The following is an 18,736-nucleotide window of genomic DNA, read 5'->3' as shown; positions in this document are numbered from 1 at the left end:
CAGCTTGTAGAAAGCACTGCCCATGGAAACATTATTGACACTAACTGAATAAGAAGCCGGTGTGGGATTATCTGTGTCCCACAAGACAACAGGGAAGAAAAAAAGACAGCAGCAGCCCAAATGAGAACAGAGAGCACAGAGAAAAGAACGAACGATGACAAAAAGCAGAACGGACAAAGGACAAAAAACAATATGGAGACAGAACGTACGGACAGCCAAGAGAAAAAGTGAACGGACAGTAACAATACGGATAGAAAGAACAGATAGAAGCAAACCCAGACAGACAAACGGGAACCCACGCTCGTACATACAAAAACCCGCAGACAAACTGAGGCTGTACGGTAGGCTAGGCTGTATGGCTATACGACGGTAGGCTAGGCTGAGCAGGAGTGCTCACACACACACACACACACACACACACACACTCTTTTTTTTTAGTGAAAACTTTGACTGATTATATTATAAGAATAGTCACCTCAGAAAAGAGGCACCTGAAGATCTCAGTATAAGCCAAATATACATCCTGATCTATCTGGCGAGTCTGCAAGCAATCAAAGAAAGATTGTTGCAGAGAACGCTTAAAGTAAGCAAACAAAGAAAAATTGGGATTACTAAAGATTTTACAATTACGGTCTGTCCCATAAAGTCCAAAGTGCCTAATAGTGAGCCCAAACAAAGAAAAGATAAAATTCCGGTCGCTGTGGATGAAAGCCAAAGAGCCAGAAAAATTTCCCAAAGAGAAGAGTTGGGAATCTCGCTCGTAGCTGCTGTTGAAGAGAATCCAGAAACTGCCGAGAAGACGGGCAATGCCAAAATAAATGAGACATAGTCTCCTGAGCAACACACACTTTTTTTTTTGGGTAAAATCCAGTGTATTTATATTTTCATAAATTTACAAGATGGGAAGTCTCCCACACACTGACATTAGACTCCAAAAGAGAGCCCAATGGAAGAACTCAAAAACAGGTAGAAAACACTTCAAGGCTAGTAGCATCCAAGTCCCTTGCAGAAAAACTGTCATATAAGGATTGGTTGAGGGACATTCTAAAGCGGCTACAGGTTTTTCTTCCAGATTTGATTCATGACACGCAGACAGGGTTTGTGCATGGCAGAATTATTTTTGATAATATTTTCTCATTTTGGGAGGCCTCAGAATGGGCCATGCAGAGCCGCCAGAGATTGGCCATTCTACTCTTGGACTTTGAGAAAGCATATGACAGAGTAGATTGGGATTTTTTAGAGGGTACTCTATCTCGCTTTGGTTTTTCAGATGCATGGATTAGAGGAGTATCCTCTCTCTACAGATCAGCCCATAGCCAGGTGCTCATTGGGGGGGGTAAGAGGGGACAGGTTTCAGATTTCCAGATTAGTTTGCCAGGGATGTCCTCTTGCCCCTTTTCTTTTTCTTTTTGTGGCGGAAGCTATGAGTATCTACATTAGATCTCAAGCTGATATTTATGGGTTGAGGCTTCCTATCCGCCGGGAAGAAGAGCTCCTGGATAGTGAGTTGGCAGATGACACGGCTGTTTTTTTGGATGCCTCCCCTAGGACACTCACTTCCTTCCGGACAGCCTTGGATGTATTTTGCACGGCTACAGGTGCACACATTAATTGGCATAAATCCAATGGTTTTTGGATTTGCGATGATGACACCCCGGATTGGGGTAATGATATTGGCTTCACTTGGGTACAGAGGGGCATCTCCGTCAGATATTTGGGCTGCCGAGTTGGGGTGGGCATCTCTCCTTCACAACAGTTTGCTCCGGTGTTGGAGAGCATCAGAAGAAAGCTCCTTCTGGAGCTCAGCCAAACTTGACTTGGCTTCCAGGGTGGTGGTGGTTAACCAGGTCTTCTAGCCACAACATGGTTTGTATGCTCTTGTTGGTGCCACTCTAGGGATTGTATCACTCAGCTTAAGAGGCCTATATGAAACTTTTTATGGAGTGGTCTAGATGGCACAACTGATGTTACAGCCAGGGTGGCTTGGGAGACCTTGATTCTTCCTACAAGAGAAAGGGGTTTGAATATCATCGACCCGCATCTACAGTGCAGAGCCTTACTCTGCAAGGTCATTGTGAGAGGACTTATGCCAGGGCAAGAGCCTTGGAAGGATTTCTTTATCAGATGCATACAATCTCGCACGGCAACTTCAGGAGAGGATTGGACACAGTACCAGATGGGTTTTCACCACAGCCCACCTCAGATCTCCCTCTTCCCCTCTTATGGTTGCTATCCTGAAAGCATGGGCAAGCATTAGGAGTACTCTTCGCAAGATTCCCCCATCCACCCATGAAGAGATTGAAAGGAAACCTATCATGTGGAATGACAGGATTATGGATGAGCATGGCAGACCACTTAGAGCTTCTCCTTACATGCAGTGGCCAAGATGGGAGAGGAGCCCTGCATCTACTGTGGGAGCATGGAAAGCCTTCAGGAAGCTTCCTACAGACCGATAGGCCCAGATGGTTCTTAATCTCAGAGGGAGTGCAGGGACAGTCCAATAGATTGATGCACTTCCTTACCTCCTTACCCATACGCTTTCAATGCACAATCTGACCTCCTCGAAGGTCTACAGATTTCTTCTTCCACCGCCATGGATTGACAAGCATGCCAACACTCTTTGGAATTTGGATAGGCCTTTATCTTGGTGGCAATCACGACTCATGAAAATCTGGAAAGCCGAATTGCCATTGAAACATAGGCTTTTCTTTTGGAGATGTATAGTGGGAGCTTTTTCCATTGGGGTGAAATTGGCAGCACGCCGCATTGCTTCCCCTTCCTGCCCCCGTTGCTCTCATCACTGTGAGACAGTTTCTCACCTATTATGGTCTTTCCCACACTCTCGCATATTGATTACTCATGTTTCTCATTTGCTGCGGCTTTGGTTTCCCTCTATCAGATTTGGGAAACTCTTCTGGATGTTTGGATGCCTCTCATCTCAGATGTCTCCATTCCTCCTCTTCTTTCACTGGACTCGCTTTTGGGTACTATGGACCATTTGGACACAGAGATTGCATTCTAGGATGGGTCAACAGTTTCCTCAGGGATATATTTCAGTCCAGTAATCTGTCCTGTACAAACAGTGGAGGAACTGGAACAAATGGCTGCAACATAGTTGAAAGTATTCTCCAAATGGACCTATGATGCAGACCCAAGGAGAATGTCCTGCAAGCTTGTGGAAATGAAAGCATACAACCTTGTTGATCCACAACATCGCCAACAAATCTTATGCCTAATTTCATGAGATTGTAGGCTTTAATAGGTGCCTGTAAAGTGAGAGGTGATTCAAACACCTTGCTCCAATGGATGCTTTCCAAGCGAAAAGAATTACCATGATGAGAGGAAGCACCTGTCCATTTTGCATATGAGAGAATTCTCTTCCAATCATGAATAAAAGCAGTAGAAACAGGGCAACCAGGAATTTTCCCCTGAAATGTGGTCATGACTGCTTCCCAGTGATCTGTAATCCAATGCCCATATGCATGGGACGCCATGTTTCCACACATAGCTGCTAACATAATAGCCCATGGCTGTTTTTGCTGAAAAAAATCAGCAATCATAGTGCTCTTTCTTGCCAACATATGAACCTGGAGATTGAGAATATTCAGCCCCCCATGAGTCTTTGGTGAACAAATAGACTGCATAGGTAGTAGTCGCAAAGCCTTTTTATGAGATTTGCTTTTCCAAAATATCTCCATAGCCTGGGACACATAGGAAGCCAAATGCTTGAAAGACCAGGGAAGAAGAGGCAAATAAAATTGCACATATGCCATAATGATGGACTGTACTGTCCGAAGTCGAACATGTAGAGGCCAAGTGGACAAATGCCAATATTCCAGCTTCTTGTTGATCTTTTGAAGCACCCATTTGAGCTGTTGTTGCGGGGTAATATTCCAGCCAATGGGGTAGCCTAGATGCCTCACAATAGTATGGGAAGAGATAATGTGGCCTGGCCAGAGAAGTGCATGCCAATCAGCTTCTTTCAAAGCTAGAAGTTTTGATTTCTGAAAATTGATATGCAGTCCAGCACCTATGCCAAAGTCATTCAGTGTATGCATCAAGTGAGAAAGGTCACTTTGAGAATTCCTGGGCATAAAGTATGAATCATCAGCATATGCCTGTGCAAGAAATGATTGTGCCCCTGGAATTTGCAAGCCATGAAGCTGTCCTGTATCTGCAAGATAGTCCATATGCAATAGTAACGGATGGGTAGCAATGGCATATAGTAAGGAACTAAGAGGGCAACCCTGTCTCACTGAGCGGGTTATAGTCCACCAGGTTCTTGACAACCCACCACCAAGCAAGCACTGCGCCGTGGCCTGAAAATAGAGCCAGTAGATGATATGGATGAGCCTAGGGCCAAATCCCAATTTATGCATAGTCTGAGAAAGAAAATCCCAATGGACAGTATCAAATGCTTTCGCAATGTCTACTTGCAGAATGAGAACATCTTGTTTAGAATATTTGGCATACTCAATCGCAAGCAAAGCATTGGAGATATTGTCAGTAATCTGCCTTCTGGGGACAAACCCATACTGCCTAGGATGAAGTCCTGCTTGCAAAAAGAAGCGAACCCTGAGGACAATCATTTTAGCAATGAGTTTGTAAATGACAAGCATGAGAGATAAAGGCCACCAATCAGCCATCGTCTCACACAACCTTTTTTTGGGAATCGATTTGACTAGGCCATGTTTCCAGGATGGAGGAAGAGATTGTTCAGCCCAAGCATGATTGATCATTAGAAGAAGAGAGTTCTTGAGATCACCCCAAAATGCACGGAAAAATTCGATAGTCAATCCATCCCAACCAGGAGAGCTGCTTTTGCGTAGATGACTCAAAGCATCATCCAGTTCACTAAGCATAAAAGGCTGCTCCAATGCATGAGCCTGTTCCTGAGACAATATGGGCTGGACATGCATAAGAAATTGAGACCTAGCTGCATTCACTTGCATCAAATGATCAGGCTGAAGAGAAAGGAGATGCTGGAAATGAATAGAACATTGCGATTCCAATTCTGATTTGGAAGTGGTCCAGGTGCCATCATCTTTCTTGATCCTGCAAATATCCTCCTTTCGCCTATCCGCATGGAGACTTTTAAAAAAGGCTTTGGAGGAGCAGCCTTTATTCAAAAGGGGTTTCATGCGAGCTCGGATTTGCCACTTCTTTAATTTGCGAAGATCATTTTGGTGGCATAAGCACAAGAATCCTAATCAGAAGAGGTAAGCTGCCTATGAGAACTGATTGCATCCATTTGCTGCTTGTGAGATTGAGCCCATTTCAGCTTGAGCCTGAGGTTTCCCATGTAACTCCGTCCATAATCTTGAATAAAACCTGTAAGCGATGAGCAAGACTGATCCAAGCAAAATCCATATCCTCCTGAGCATGTAAGAGGAGGGGACGGACAGCCACTCTCACCATGTTCTGAAATTGTTGATGAAGCAAATAAGCACTATTAACATGGAGCAGGCGACGACCAAAAAAAGGCATATCATCTATCAGACGTGCTATTGATAATGTCAAGCATACTGGAAAATGATCAGATAGCAAGAGGGAGTGATCAACCCATAGTGTACATGTAAAATCAGCATATTGCTGAGCATGCAGCAAATACCATCTGTCAAGTCGAGCCCAGTAATGAGTAAAGGCATTGTGATGATATGTATAACCCATATCTGTGTCCCTTGTTGAGAGCCATAGATCTTCTGCATGCAGGGATGAGAGCATATCTTCCCAATGTCGAAGCTCAGTGGGGATCATGTGAGAATGATGAGTGGTATTGTCTTGAGTGGCAGGCGAGTTGTTAAAGTCTCCACACAAAAAAGCATTGGACAGCCATGGATATTGTTTGAGGGAGGCCCACATTTGAGCTCTAGTCGCAGAGGTTTGTGAGGCATAAACAGATGCTATTTCATAGAGATCAGCTTGCCAAATGCACCTGATCACCATCCATCGTCCCTGAGGGTCATTGTAAGCAACCATGGGCTGCATATCATGTTTTACGAGCATGCAGACCCCCAAAAAGTGCATTGTACCAGCATAAAAAATATCATAACCAGCATAATGGCCTTGCTGGCCAGCCAAGAAGTGTTGGTTGTGTTCCTGTAAAGAGATCACATCGGGATGCATTCTATGTACATAATGCCAGAAAAGTCTCCACTTATTGACATTGCAAAGACCCTGAACATTGTATGTAATGCAAGTAATTGAAGTAGACATAGAAGATATGTATAGTTAAACCAAAAAGCAGAGTAAAGTATAAGCTGTCAGGCCTCAGCCATGACATCAACACCCACCTGGCCTCCTGGATCATTAGCTCTATGATCCTCATCATTGTCACATACAGGGATGCCCCTTTTTAACACATCAACCCACAGTTGAGAAGCAAGGCTATCAGCGGGGGTAGAGGTATGACCAGGGGTAGAAGTTGAAGCATCCCAATGGCGAGATTGTAACGGACGTGGTTTGAGAGCGAATACTTTTTTGGGTTGCTGCTAGGCACCCTGGGGAGAGGCATGAGATTCTGAAATTTTTCCCTTCCCCTTATCCTTTTGCTTGGCTGAAACCTGAACCACATTTTCTTTGGAAGGGACAGATTTGGATGCCACATCACCCAGTTTGGTAGGCATAGCCTTAGACCCCGGGGCATAAGTTGGGGGGGGAGTATTTTTTGGAGCAATAGCTGTAGGTGGGAGCTGATGCAGGACTGCAGGACACTGTGAGGCTAGGTGGCCAAACTTATGGCATGTGAAACAAGCACCTGCAAAAACTCCCCATTTCAAATCAAAATATTTTTCACCGGGGGGAACATCCTCCACTTCTACCGCAATGGAAGGAGGGGTTGGGTGATTTGTATCGCAAAGAATACAAAAGCGATTGCGATTACCCGAAGGACGGGGTGGGCATATAACTTGCCCCAAAGTGGTTGCCAAACTTGGTAACTCAGCCCTTATATAGTCCGGAAAATCCACTACCTCAACCCATACGGGGCACTGATGTCGAATGAGGCTGTGGTAATCCTTGTTTGGCGACCATGGCATGACATGCACAAACACCTCTCTCTTTCTCACACCACTTTTTTTTTTAAAGTGAAAACTTTTGATTGATTATATTACAAAACTAGCAACCTCAAAACGAGGTAGCCAGGCCCCAGGTGTTTTCCAGGTGTTTTATGAGGGTGATCCTTCTTCTTGGGCACTCTCAGTCCGCCGGCAGGTGATAGAGCCCTGCTCCCTTTAGGATGTACCACTTACTCCCTTCAAAGCTTCTCATGCTTCAGTGGACACCTCTTAGGAGATTTTGGCTAGCATTTCCTCTTGGCACATTTGGAGAGCCAGATGTACAGAGGCCTTGGATGGCACCCAAATACACCCATCATAGGTGTTCACGGGTATTTGGACTGACACGGTTCACACTTTGATAGCCATTTGGGCTAGCATGCAGGGCCCTTCATGGTGGGCAGCCTCTTCTAGGAGGACTGTAATTCTTCAAGTTTGGAGGGGTTCTCCCTTTTTCTCGGAGGTTTCTACCGGATTGAGATGGCACTATCAGCCCCAATCCTTTCTTTTTGGATCTTGAGCTTCTCATGCATTGCATGGTGTATCCCATATGGAGCTTGCTCTAACGGTTTTCTTTAATATTTAATAGAAGTCTCTTTTTGCAAAAAAATGAGGCAGCCGAAATTACATCAACTGAAAATCTCAGTGTATGCTAGATATACATCATGATCTATGTAGTGCATCTGCAAGCAATCAAAAAAGGATTGCTGCAGAGAACGCTTAAAAAAGCCAAACAAGGAAAATATGGGATCACCAAAGACTTTACAGTTCCTGTCTGTCCATAACGTCCAGAGTGTCCAATAACGAACCCAAACAAAGAAAAGATGAAACTCCAGTTTGGGTGGATGAAAACCAAAGAGCCAGAAAGACTTCCCAAAAAGACTAGTCGGGAATCTCACTCATAGGCGCTACCGAAGAAGATTGATGAACTCACGAGAACATGGACAAAATCAGAATAAATGAGGCACACTCTCCTGAGGACTCAAGCATCTGTGACAATGAGCAGGAGCAATGTGTCTATGGGCCAACATCTGTCCAAATGGAAAAATGCCCAGAAGCACTCACCAGAAGAAAACATGTTGCCGAAGAGGAGTTTTGTAAGCCCAAAGCTGCTTTAATCTCTTTCTCCACCACTTGGCTGGGCGATGCATTCACCAAATAGAATTGCCTTTCTTTGAAACCCAAGGTTGAGGCAAAAGGATTTTATACAATGCAGGAACCATAATCTGAGATAGCCTCAAAGGGCGAGAAAAGGACCCTGGTGAAGTCAAAGTCCAATTCTCCAACCTATCTTGAAGTTCCAAAGGAGGAATCGGAACAAAAGGCGAAAGTATATAAACAATTTATTACCACACAAAGCACAATAATGGGAGCCCAAGCCATACCGTTGTTGAGATATCAAGCTCCACTCGCGATATGCCAGGGTGACCGTTGTGCATTTATGTCACCGACTTGTTAGCTATAGATGCGGTTGGTACACCGCCCACGAATAATAGCTGGATGACAGCTATCCTTATCTACACTAGTTCGTGGCTCAGTTAGTATGCCACCTTAGTTAGTTGAGTTTGGTTTGAGACCCACATATAGGGTTCTTCTATTTCTTTGTACTCGAGTTCTTTTGGCTTACACAACTAAGAAGAGGAAAACTATTTTCAGCCTCCACCTTTGTGTGTATTCCCCCATTGTGCATGTGAGAAAGTCGCAAGTGAGACTCCTTCCCTCTCTCCCACTATCTTCACATGGTATCAGAGCCTTGTTCATGGTAAGGAGCTCAAGAAAGCAAACCAAGTTCGCAGTGTCCTGGTAAGAGGACCAGTGTTGCTTTCCTTTTTCGAGTTTGGGAGCAAATCTCTGCAGGTAGCACAGCCGGAAGTGCAAGAGTGCACTGTCTCAGATTGAGACGCCCTTCACGGTGTGGCGAGAGGGCATTATATGCTGCGGGACAAGGCGTAGCCCTTGGTAACTTTATTTTTCTGATTCAAGGTCATTTCGGGGCCCGTTTTGGAGGCGGAAGTTCTCCGCAGGCACTCAGAAAAAGGCCCTGTTTTTGTTGTGCGACCACTGTTCTGCAGGTTGGTGAAAAGTTGCCGCAGAAATTGCATCGTATGCCTGTGTGCAGAGATATTGGGAGTTGCAGAATCATCCTTATTGCCTGTTGATGCAAAATTGTCACTAGGAAGTGACTGTGTGGTCAAAAACCACTTTCGTCAGGTTTGCAGATTTGCCCTTGTGATGCAGAAGCTGTGTTTTTTGCAGTGACATGATATTTTGTAGTGTTTTGTAATGGCGTCTGATTCTCTTTCACAGATTGTCACTGAAAAGCTTGACAAGAACAACTTCCAAGCATGGAAGTTTAGAATGACGAATTTCCTTATGGGAAAAGGCTACTGGGAGTTCATTACAGGAAATGAAGAAGAACCAGTTCTTCCTAATGTTCCCAATCAACAAGAAATGCAGGCATTTAAAGGATGGCATGAGAGAGCCAAAAAAGTCATGTACTGGCTGTCTATCAGTATTTCAAATTCAATGATTGTGCATATTCAGGATGCAAGTACGCCAAAGGTGGCATGGGATACTTTGGCTAAAATGTATAGCACAAATACGCAGGCCAGGAAAATGCAGCTCAAGCAGGAGTTGCGCAATGTGCAGAGAGAAAATTTGAGCATAAATAACTACCACATGAAGGTGAAGAAAATTGCAGATGCACTTGCTTCCATTGGGTCGCCAGTGGAAGATGAGGATCTAGTTTCTGTGACCTTGAATGGTCTAGGAAAGGATTATGCACAGTTCCGGACATCCATTGCCGTCCGTGAAAAATTTCCTGATTTTAAGGAGTTGATTGCTCTTCTAATTTCTGAAGAGCAGAGAAATGGGTGTGCATCTTCTTCAGCAAGAACTTCAAAAGAAACTGTCTTCTACTCAAATGCTGGCAGAGGTGACAGAGGTAGAGGAGGCCGATCTGCAGGCCGTGGTAGAAATCAGAATATGCAGCAAACGCAAGAAAACCAGTCCTATGCAGGAGGACGTGGTAACTCTAGAGGCAGGGGGAGCCAAAGAGGCCGTGGTGGATGGCAGAGAGGCCAAAATGCAAACAACAATGTTGAATGCTACTACTGTGGTAAAATGGGGCATATGGCTAAGGACTGCTATAAAAAGCAGAATGACATTATGAATGGAAAATTGCAGCAAGGCAATTATGCATCTTCTAGTAGGCAGGGTGATGACAGAAATGAGCATCTATTTATGGTGCAGCATATGACCAATTCTGTGACAAGTGCAGAAGAACGAAATGATGTGTGGTATGTTGACTCAGGTGCATCAAACCACATGACAGGTCATGCTGAATGGATGCAGGATGCAAGGAAAATGGAAAAACCAGGATTTGTGGAGACTAGTGATGATACTGCACATCCTATTGTGCAGATTGGCAAAATTCCTTTGTCTATGCAGGATGGGAAAAAGAAATACTTGTCTGATGTATTTCATGTCCCGAACATCACCAAGAACCTGGTTTCTGTTGGTCAAATGGTTGAGCAGGGCTTGCAGGTCAAATTCAATCCTCATGGATGCTTTGTTGAGGATATGAAAAATAATGGTCGCTTGATAGCAAAAGGAAAGAAGAAGGGCAGGATGTTTACGCTGGATGCGGACATGCCTGAATTGAGTGCAGCAATGTTTGCACATGGGACCGGTGTAGTTGCAGATATTGATATCTGGCATAAACGCATTGGTCATGTTAATGTACAGCGACTTAAATCAATGCAGGCCCAAAATATTGTTACAGGATTTGCCTAAATTCAAGGTTGCAGAAATGCATAAGGTGTGTGAAGCCTGTCAATTTGGAAAACAGGCAAGGAAACCATTTCCTAAGCATATTGCGGCTACTACCAATGCAGTCTATTTGTTCACCCAAGACTCATGGGGGGCTGAATACTCTCTCTCTCTCACACTTTTTTTTTGGTAAAATCCAGTGTATTTATATTCTCATAAAGTTACAAGATGGGAAGTCTCCCACACACTGACATTAGACTCCAAAAGAGAGCCCAATGGAAAAACTCAAAAACAGGCAGAGAACACTTCAAGGCTAGTAGCATCCAAGTCCCTTGCAGCAAAACTGTCATATAAGGATTGCTTGAGGGATATTCTGAAGAAAATATATGCCTGAGGAAACTGTTGACCCATCCTAGAATGCAGTCTCTGTGTCCAAATGGTCCATAGTACCCAAAAGCGAGTCAGTGAAAGAAGAGGAGGAATGGAGACATCTGAGATAAGAGGCATCCAAACATCCAGAAGAGTTTCCCAAATCTGATAGAGGGAAACCAAAGCCGCAGCAAATGAGAAATATGAGTGATCAATATGCGAGAGTGTGGGCAAGACCATAATAGGTGAGGAACTGTCTCACAGTGATGAGAACAACGGGGGCAGGAAGGGGAAGCAATGCGGCGTGCTGCCAATCTCACCCCAATGGAAAAAGCTCCCACTATACATCTCCAAAAGAAAAGCCTCTGTTTCAATGGCAATTTGGCTTTCAAGATTTTCATGAGTCATGATTGCCACCAAGATAGAGGCCTATCCAAATTCCAAAGAGTGTTGGCATGCTTGTCAATCCATGGCGGTGGAAGAAGAAATCTGTAGACCTTCGAGGAGGTCAGATTGTGCAGTGAGAGTGTATGGGTAGCAGGAGGTAAGGAAGTCAAATTCCAGTCCAGTAATCTGTCCTGTACAAACAGTGGAGGAACTGGAACAAATGGCTGCAACATAGTTGAAAGTGTTCTCCAAATGGACCTATGATGCAGACCCAAGGAGAATGTCCTGCAAGCTTGTGGAAATGAAAGCATACAACCTTGTTGATACACAACATCGCCAACAAATCTTATGCCCAATTTCATGAGATTGTATGCTTTAATAGATGCCTGTAAAGCGAGAGGCAATTCAAACACCTTGCTCCAATGGATGCTTTCCAAGCGAAAAGAATTACCATGATGAGAAGAAGCACCTGTCCATTTTGCATATGAGAGAATTCTCTTCCAATCATGAATAAAAGCAGTGGAAACAGGGCAACCAGGAATTTTCCCCTGAAATGTGGTCATGACTGCTTCCCAGTGATCTGTAATCCAATGCCCATATGCATGGGATGCCATGTTTCCACACATAGCTGCTAACATAATATCCCATGGCTGTTTTTGCTGAAAAAAATCAGCAATCATAGTGCTCTTTCTTGCCAACATATGAACCTGGAGAATGAGAATATTCAGCCCCCCATGAGCCTTGGGTGAACAAATAGACTGCATAGGTAGTAGTCGCAAAGCCTTTTTATGAGATTTGCTTTTCCAAAATATCTCCATAGCCTGGGACATATAGGAAGCCAAATGCTTGAAAGACCAGGGAAGAAGAGGCAAATAAAATTGCACATATGCCATAACGATGGACTGTACTATCCGAAGTCGAACATGTAGAGGCCAAGTCGACAAATGCCAGTATTCCAGCTTCTTGTTAATCTTTTGAAGCACCCATTTGAGCTGTTGTTGCGGGGTAATATTCCAGCCAATGGGGTAGCCTAGATGCCTCACAATAGTGTGGGAAGAGATAATGTGGCCTGGCCAGAGAAGTGCATGCCAATCAGCTTCTTTCAAAGCTAGAAGTTTTGATTTCTGAAAATTGATTTGCAGTCCAGCAGCCATGCCAAAGTCTTTCAGTGTATGCATCAAGTGAGAAAGGTCACTTTGAGAATTCCTGGGCATAAAGTATGAATCATCAGCATATGCCTGTGCAAGAAATGACTGTGCCCCTGGAATTTGCAAGCCATGAAGCTGTCCTGTATCTGCCAGATAGTCCATATGCAACAGTAACAAATGGGTAGCAATGGCATACAGTAAAGAACTAAGAGCGCAACCCTGTCTCACTGAGCGGGTCATAGTCTAGGTTCTTGACAACCCACCACCAAGCAAGCACTGTGCCGTGGCCTGAGAATAAAGCCAGTAGATGATATGGACAAGCCGAGGGCCAAATCCCAATTTATGCATAGTCTGAGAGATAAAATCCCAATGGACAGTATCAAATGCTTTCACAATGTCTACTTGCAGAATGAGAACATCTTGTTTAGAATATTTGGCATACTCAATCGCAAGCAAAGCATTGGAGATATTGTCAGTGATCTGCCTTCTGGGGACAAACCCATACTGCCTAGGATGAAGTCCTGCTTGCAGAATGAAGCGAACCCTGAGGACAATCATTTTAGCAATGAGGTTGTAAATAACATGCATGAGAGATATAGGCCGCCAATCAGCCATCGTCTCACACAACCTTTTTTTGGGAATCAATTTGACTAGGCCATGTTTCCAGGATGGGGGAAGAGATTGTTCTGCCCAAGCATGATTGATCATTAGAAGAAGAGTGTTCTTGAGATCACCCCAAAATGCACGGAAAAATTCGACAGTCAATCCATCCCAACCAGGAGAGCTGCTTTTGCATAGATGACTCAAAGCATCATCCAGTTCACTAAGCATAAAAGGCTGCTCCAATGCATGAGCCTGACAATATGGGCTGGACATGCATAAGAAATTGAGACCTAGCTGCATCCACTTGCATCAGATGATCAGGCTGAAGAGAAAGGAGATGCTGGAAATGACTAGAACATTGCAATTCCAATTCTGATTTGGAAGTGGTCCAGGTGCCATCATCTTTCTTGATCCTGCAAATATCCTCCTTTCGCCTATCTGCATGAAGGCTTTGGAGGAGCAGCCCTTATCCAAAAGGGGTTTCATGCGAGCTCGGATTAGCCACTTCTTTAATTTGCGAAGATCATTTTGGTGGATGATATGAACCGCATAAGCACAAGAATCCTGTTCAGAAGAGGTAAGCTGCCTATGAGAACTGATTGCATCCATTTGCTGCTTGTGAGACTGAGCCCATTTCAGCTTGAGCCTAAGGGCAGGCGACGACCAAAAAAAGGCATATCATCTGTCAGACGTGCTATTGATAATGTCAAGCATACTGGAAAATGATCAGAGAGCAAGAGGGAATGATCAACCCAAAGTGTACATGTAAAATCAGCATACTGCTGAGCATGCAGCAAATACCATCTGTCAAGTCGAGCCCCGTAATGAGTAAAGGCATTGTGATGATATGTATAACCCATATCTCTGTCCCTTGTTGAGAGCCATAGATCTTCTGCATGCAGGGATGAGAGGATATCTTCCCAATGTCGAAGCTCAGTGGGGATCATGTGAGAACGATGAGTGGTATTGTCTTGAGTGGCAGGCGAGTTGTTAAAGTCTCCACACAAAAAAGCATTGGACAGCCATGGATATTGTTTGAGGGAGTCCCACATTTGAACTCTAGTCGCAGAGGTTTGTGAGGCATAAACAGATGCTATTTCATAGAGATCAGCCTGCCAAATGCACCTGATCATCATCCATCGACCCTGAGGGTCATTGTAAGCAACTGTGGGCTGCATATCATGTTTTACCAGCATGCAGACCCCCGAAAAGTGCATTGTACCAGCATAAAAAATATCATAACCAGCACAGTGGCCTTGCTGGCCAGCCAAGAAGTGTTGGTTGTGTTCCTGTAAAGAGATCACATCGGGATGCATTCTATGTACATAATGCCAGAAAAGTCTCCACTTATTGACATTGCAAAGACCCTGAACATTGTATGTAATGCAAGTAATTGAAGTAGACATAGAAGATATGTACAGTCAAACCAAAAAGCAGAGTAAAGTATAAGCTGTCAGGCCTCAGCCATGACATCAACATCCACCTGGCCTCCTGGATCATTAGCTCTATGATCCTCATCATTGTCACATACAGGGATGCCCCTTTTTAACACATCAACCCACAGTTGAGAAGCAAGGCTCTCAGCGGGGGTAGAGGTCTGACCAGGGGTGGAAGTTGAAGCATCCCAATGGCGATATTGTAACGGACGTGGTTTGAGAGCGAATACCTTTTTGGGTTGCTGCCAGGCACCCTGGGTAGAGGCACGAGATTCTGAAATTTTGCCCTTCCCCTTATCCTTTTGCTTAGCTGAAACCTGAACCACATTTTCTTTGGAAGGGATAGATTTGGATGCGACATCACCCAGTTTGGTAGGCATAGCCTTAGACCTCGAAGCATAAGTAGGGGGGGAAGTATTTTCTAGAGCAATAGCTGTAGGTGGGAGCTGATGCAGAACTGCAGGACACCGTGAGGCTAGGTGGCCAAACTTATGGCATGCGAAACAAGCACCTGCAAAAACTCCCCATTTCAAATCAAAATATTTTTCACCAAGGGGAACATCCTCCACTTCTACCGCAATGGAAGGAGGGGTTGGGTGATCTATATCCCAAAGAATACAAAAGCGATTGCGATTACCCGAAGGACGGGGTGGGCATATAACTTGCCCCAAAGTGGTTGCCAAACTTGGTAACTCAGCCCTCATATAGTCTGGAAAATCCACTACCTCAACCCATACGGGGCAGTGATGTCGAATGAGGCTGTGGTAATCCTTATTTGGCGACCATGGCATGACATGCACCATTTGTCTGCCATAGAATAAGGGCGACATCTCCAATATCTCCTGACGATATGAGGCATCCGAAAAATGCACTTCATAAAAACTCCTGGAAGCAAAGTATACTCCTTCAACAAAGCAGCCTCCCAACAATGCCTGAACCCACTGGGCCACATCATTGGCTGAAGGTAACTTTCCTGGGAAAAAAATGATAACTGCTTGCTGAGAGAACTTTCAAAGAGGAGCAACCAATGAAGGCAGCTTCAACTTATATTTGATGGCCGGGGGAGGTTTGGCCCACTCCTTCCGGCTGTGATGAAATTCATCTTTAACCATGTCAAAAACACTTTTTTTTTTTGGGGAGAATTTTTTTGCATTATATTACAGAGAGTCACTATCCCAAAGTGGGATGTGCTCAAATACATCAAGAGAAGATCTCAATATATGACAAGTATACATCATGGTCTATGGACTGTGTTTGCAAGCAATCGTAAAAGGATTGCTACAAAAAGGCCTGAAAAAAGAGAAATTTGAAAAAGTTGGATCACCAAAAACTCTATGATTTCTGTCCTTTCATAGAGTCCAGAGTGCCCAATAGCAAACCCAAGTGAAAAATAGATATCTTGTTTAGGTGGGTGAATTCCAAACAACAAAAAAAACTCTCTCACACATACTTTTTTGTGGGAAGAAATCTTTTATTTCTGTAGAATAATTACATTCATAGTTACTTCAAAACGAAGTAACTACTACTCAACTAAAGATCTCAGTATAAGCTGTATACACATCCTGATCAATCAAACGAGTCTGAAAACAATCGTAGAATGATTGTTGCAGAGATCGTTTGAAAAAAAGAAAGGATGAAAATAGTGGATCACCAAAGACTCTATGATTTCTATCCATCCATAAAGTCCATAGGGTCCAATATCGCACCCATACAAAAAATAAATCAAAACCCTGTCTCTGTGGATGAAAGCCAAACAACCAGAAAAATCTGCCAAAAGTAACAGTAGGAAAACGCTGTTGAAGCCTCTGTCTGATGAGAGCAATGAGATCAAAAGTATTTGGACAGGACCAAAAGATGTGAAACATTGATTCAATAGAGTGCGGGCATCTGTGACAAATAGCTGAAGCAATATGTCTGTGTGCGAGTAACTGTCCAGATGGAAAAATGCCAAGGAGAACTCGCCATAGGAAAAGCTGTTGTCGAAGAGGGACTTTATAATGCCAAAGGAGACACAGCATTTTTCTCCACCACTTCATTGGACGATCCATATGCCAAACAGTATTTGCTCTGTTGGAAATCCAAGGTGGAGATAATAACACTTTATACAGTGATGGCACTGTGATATGTGAGAGCTGCAAAGGACGGACATATGAGGAAGGAGAGCATAAAATCCAATCCTCAAGCCGATGCTGAATTTCCAAATGAGGTACCGGCAAGTACGGTTGGAGCATTGCTGAAATTTTATGCCATAAAGGACGATAATGAGCTCCCAAGCCATATTTGCGAGCAGCCAAAGAAAAAGATAGAATTGTGCCATCATCCTGTACTAGGACTTAGTCTATTTTAGAGTTTTTGTGTGCTGTAGTACTTGGACTATATATACCAAGTACTTGTACTTCATTTGGTTGAACATTTCAGTTGGAGTTCACTTCTTGTTCTCTTGTGTTCACAGCTCTTTTCCATTCTTGTTCCTACACTATGGACATGGAGCTCCTTTGTCCAATCTTGATGCTTAAGCACTAGGGCCATAGATACCATCCTTTATAATTTCCTAAACACCAAGGTACAATCTTGCATCCATTAAAAAGTACGACCCTTCCATCCATTCAAAAGGTTACCCTTCTTGATCAACTGACATAGCGGGTAAGCCACATCTGCTCCCAATATTGGAGGAAACGGTTATAGGATATCAGCTGCCCAAAACCTTGCAAAGTTCCTTCAAATAATGAGCAATTCCAGATGACTTCAATAAGTTTTTCATCCACAATAAGTCCAGATCCAGACAGCACATGGTCAAAATGATTCTAATTGTCGCAAAGGCATGCTTTTCTCATTCAGAAAATTCATGTATTTTTTAAATTAAGAATATATTTTTTTGTAGCCTTCCCATACAGTACCTTGTATCCTAGTTGTATATGCACTTAGGAGGTGTCCTTCCATTTTTCATCTGGTTTTAAATGAAGAATTTGCAAATTTTAATGTATTAGTTTGTATAAATTTTAAGCTCAACAACACTCGGTCACAATAAATATAAAGCTATTGAAGATTCTTACAAAATACTACATGCTAATATTTTCCAATTATTCAGGGATCATCTTACAAGTCCACGGGGACATTTATACTTAAAGGTGGTCCTATAGAAGAAGCTCAAATTTTGCTGGAGGAACAAATAGTTAAAACCCAAAATATGTTCTCATCAGCATTTGCACAATTCTTTTCGCTGAGGATTTCAAGTTGGCTTAAAAAGGTTACCTTTCTAAACCCATTTTGATAATGTAAGATATCCTTGTATTTACTTACCATATCAATTAGTGATTGGAATGGGTTTGTGACAACATTTTGATGAATAAGTCATGTAACGCATTAGCAATGTTACAGGCTTTCAATACTATGTTTAAGAAGTACATCTTGAATCTTTGATGTTAAATGAATTAATGAAGATTAAATGCTATTCAAAAAGATCCCTGAAGAGCTTGACTACTAGCTGCTCCCCGCTAAACCTTATCCTGCCTTGCCCCTCTTCCTCAGTACATCTTTACTCTCCAATTTGAAATGAATGAATGATTAAATGAGTTTTGGCAAGCTCCCTGAAGAGCTTGACTGCTAGCCCCCCCCGCCCCCCCAAAAAAAAAAAAAAACACATCAGCCTGACTTTCCCTTCCTCCTCATCCCCTACCATTTCTTTCCTCCTTTGACCTTGCTTCCTTCCCCCTTGCATGTCACTGCTTCTGCTCATGGGATTCTTGTTTCTAGCCAGCCCATACTACTTCCATGCTATCCCCTCTTGGTCCATTATCATCTCCATTTTGCCCCCCTTGCTAGTCTCATTTTCCTCCTCTTATTACCTAGCCCTCCATTCTATTGGTTTTTTTTTTTTTCCAAGAAAAAGACTTCTATTAGGTAAGAGAAAAAACCCGCGAGAGCAAGCTCAAAGCGGAATACATCATGAAATCATGAGGATAAATAA

At 43.4% G+C, this 18,736-nt stretch overlaps 1 protein-coding gene across 1 annotated transcript in view; it reads left to right on the top strand.

Annotated features, from left to right (window-relative positions):
* Positions 1-18,736, top strand: part of LOC147902241 (uncharacterized) — a 180,072-nt gene that overhangs the window by 12,937 nt on the left and 148,399 nt on the right. Inside the window, 1 exon segment of the mRNA XM_087374462.1 lies at positions 17,858-18,016. Coding sequence (XP_087230588.1) covers positions 17,858-18,016 — 159 coding nt within the window.

The sequence above is a fragment of the Dipteris shenzhenensis genome, chromosome 5 (genome assembly GCF_047967505.1).
Source record: "Dipteris shenzhenensis isolate YYH24624 ecotype China chromosome 5, Dip_SZ_1.0, whole genome shotgun sequence".
NCBI classification, from domain to species: Eukaryota; Viridiplantae; Streptophyta; class Polypodiopsida; order Gleicheniales; family Dipteridaceae; genus Dipteris; species Dipteris shenzhenensis.
Note: the sequence above shows the minus strand (reverse complement) of the source record. Positions and strands in the feature narration are given on the sequence as shown.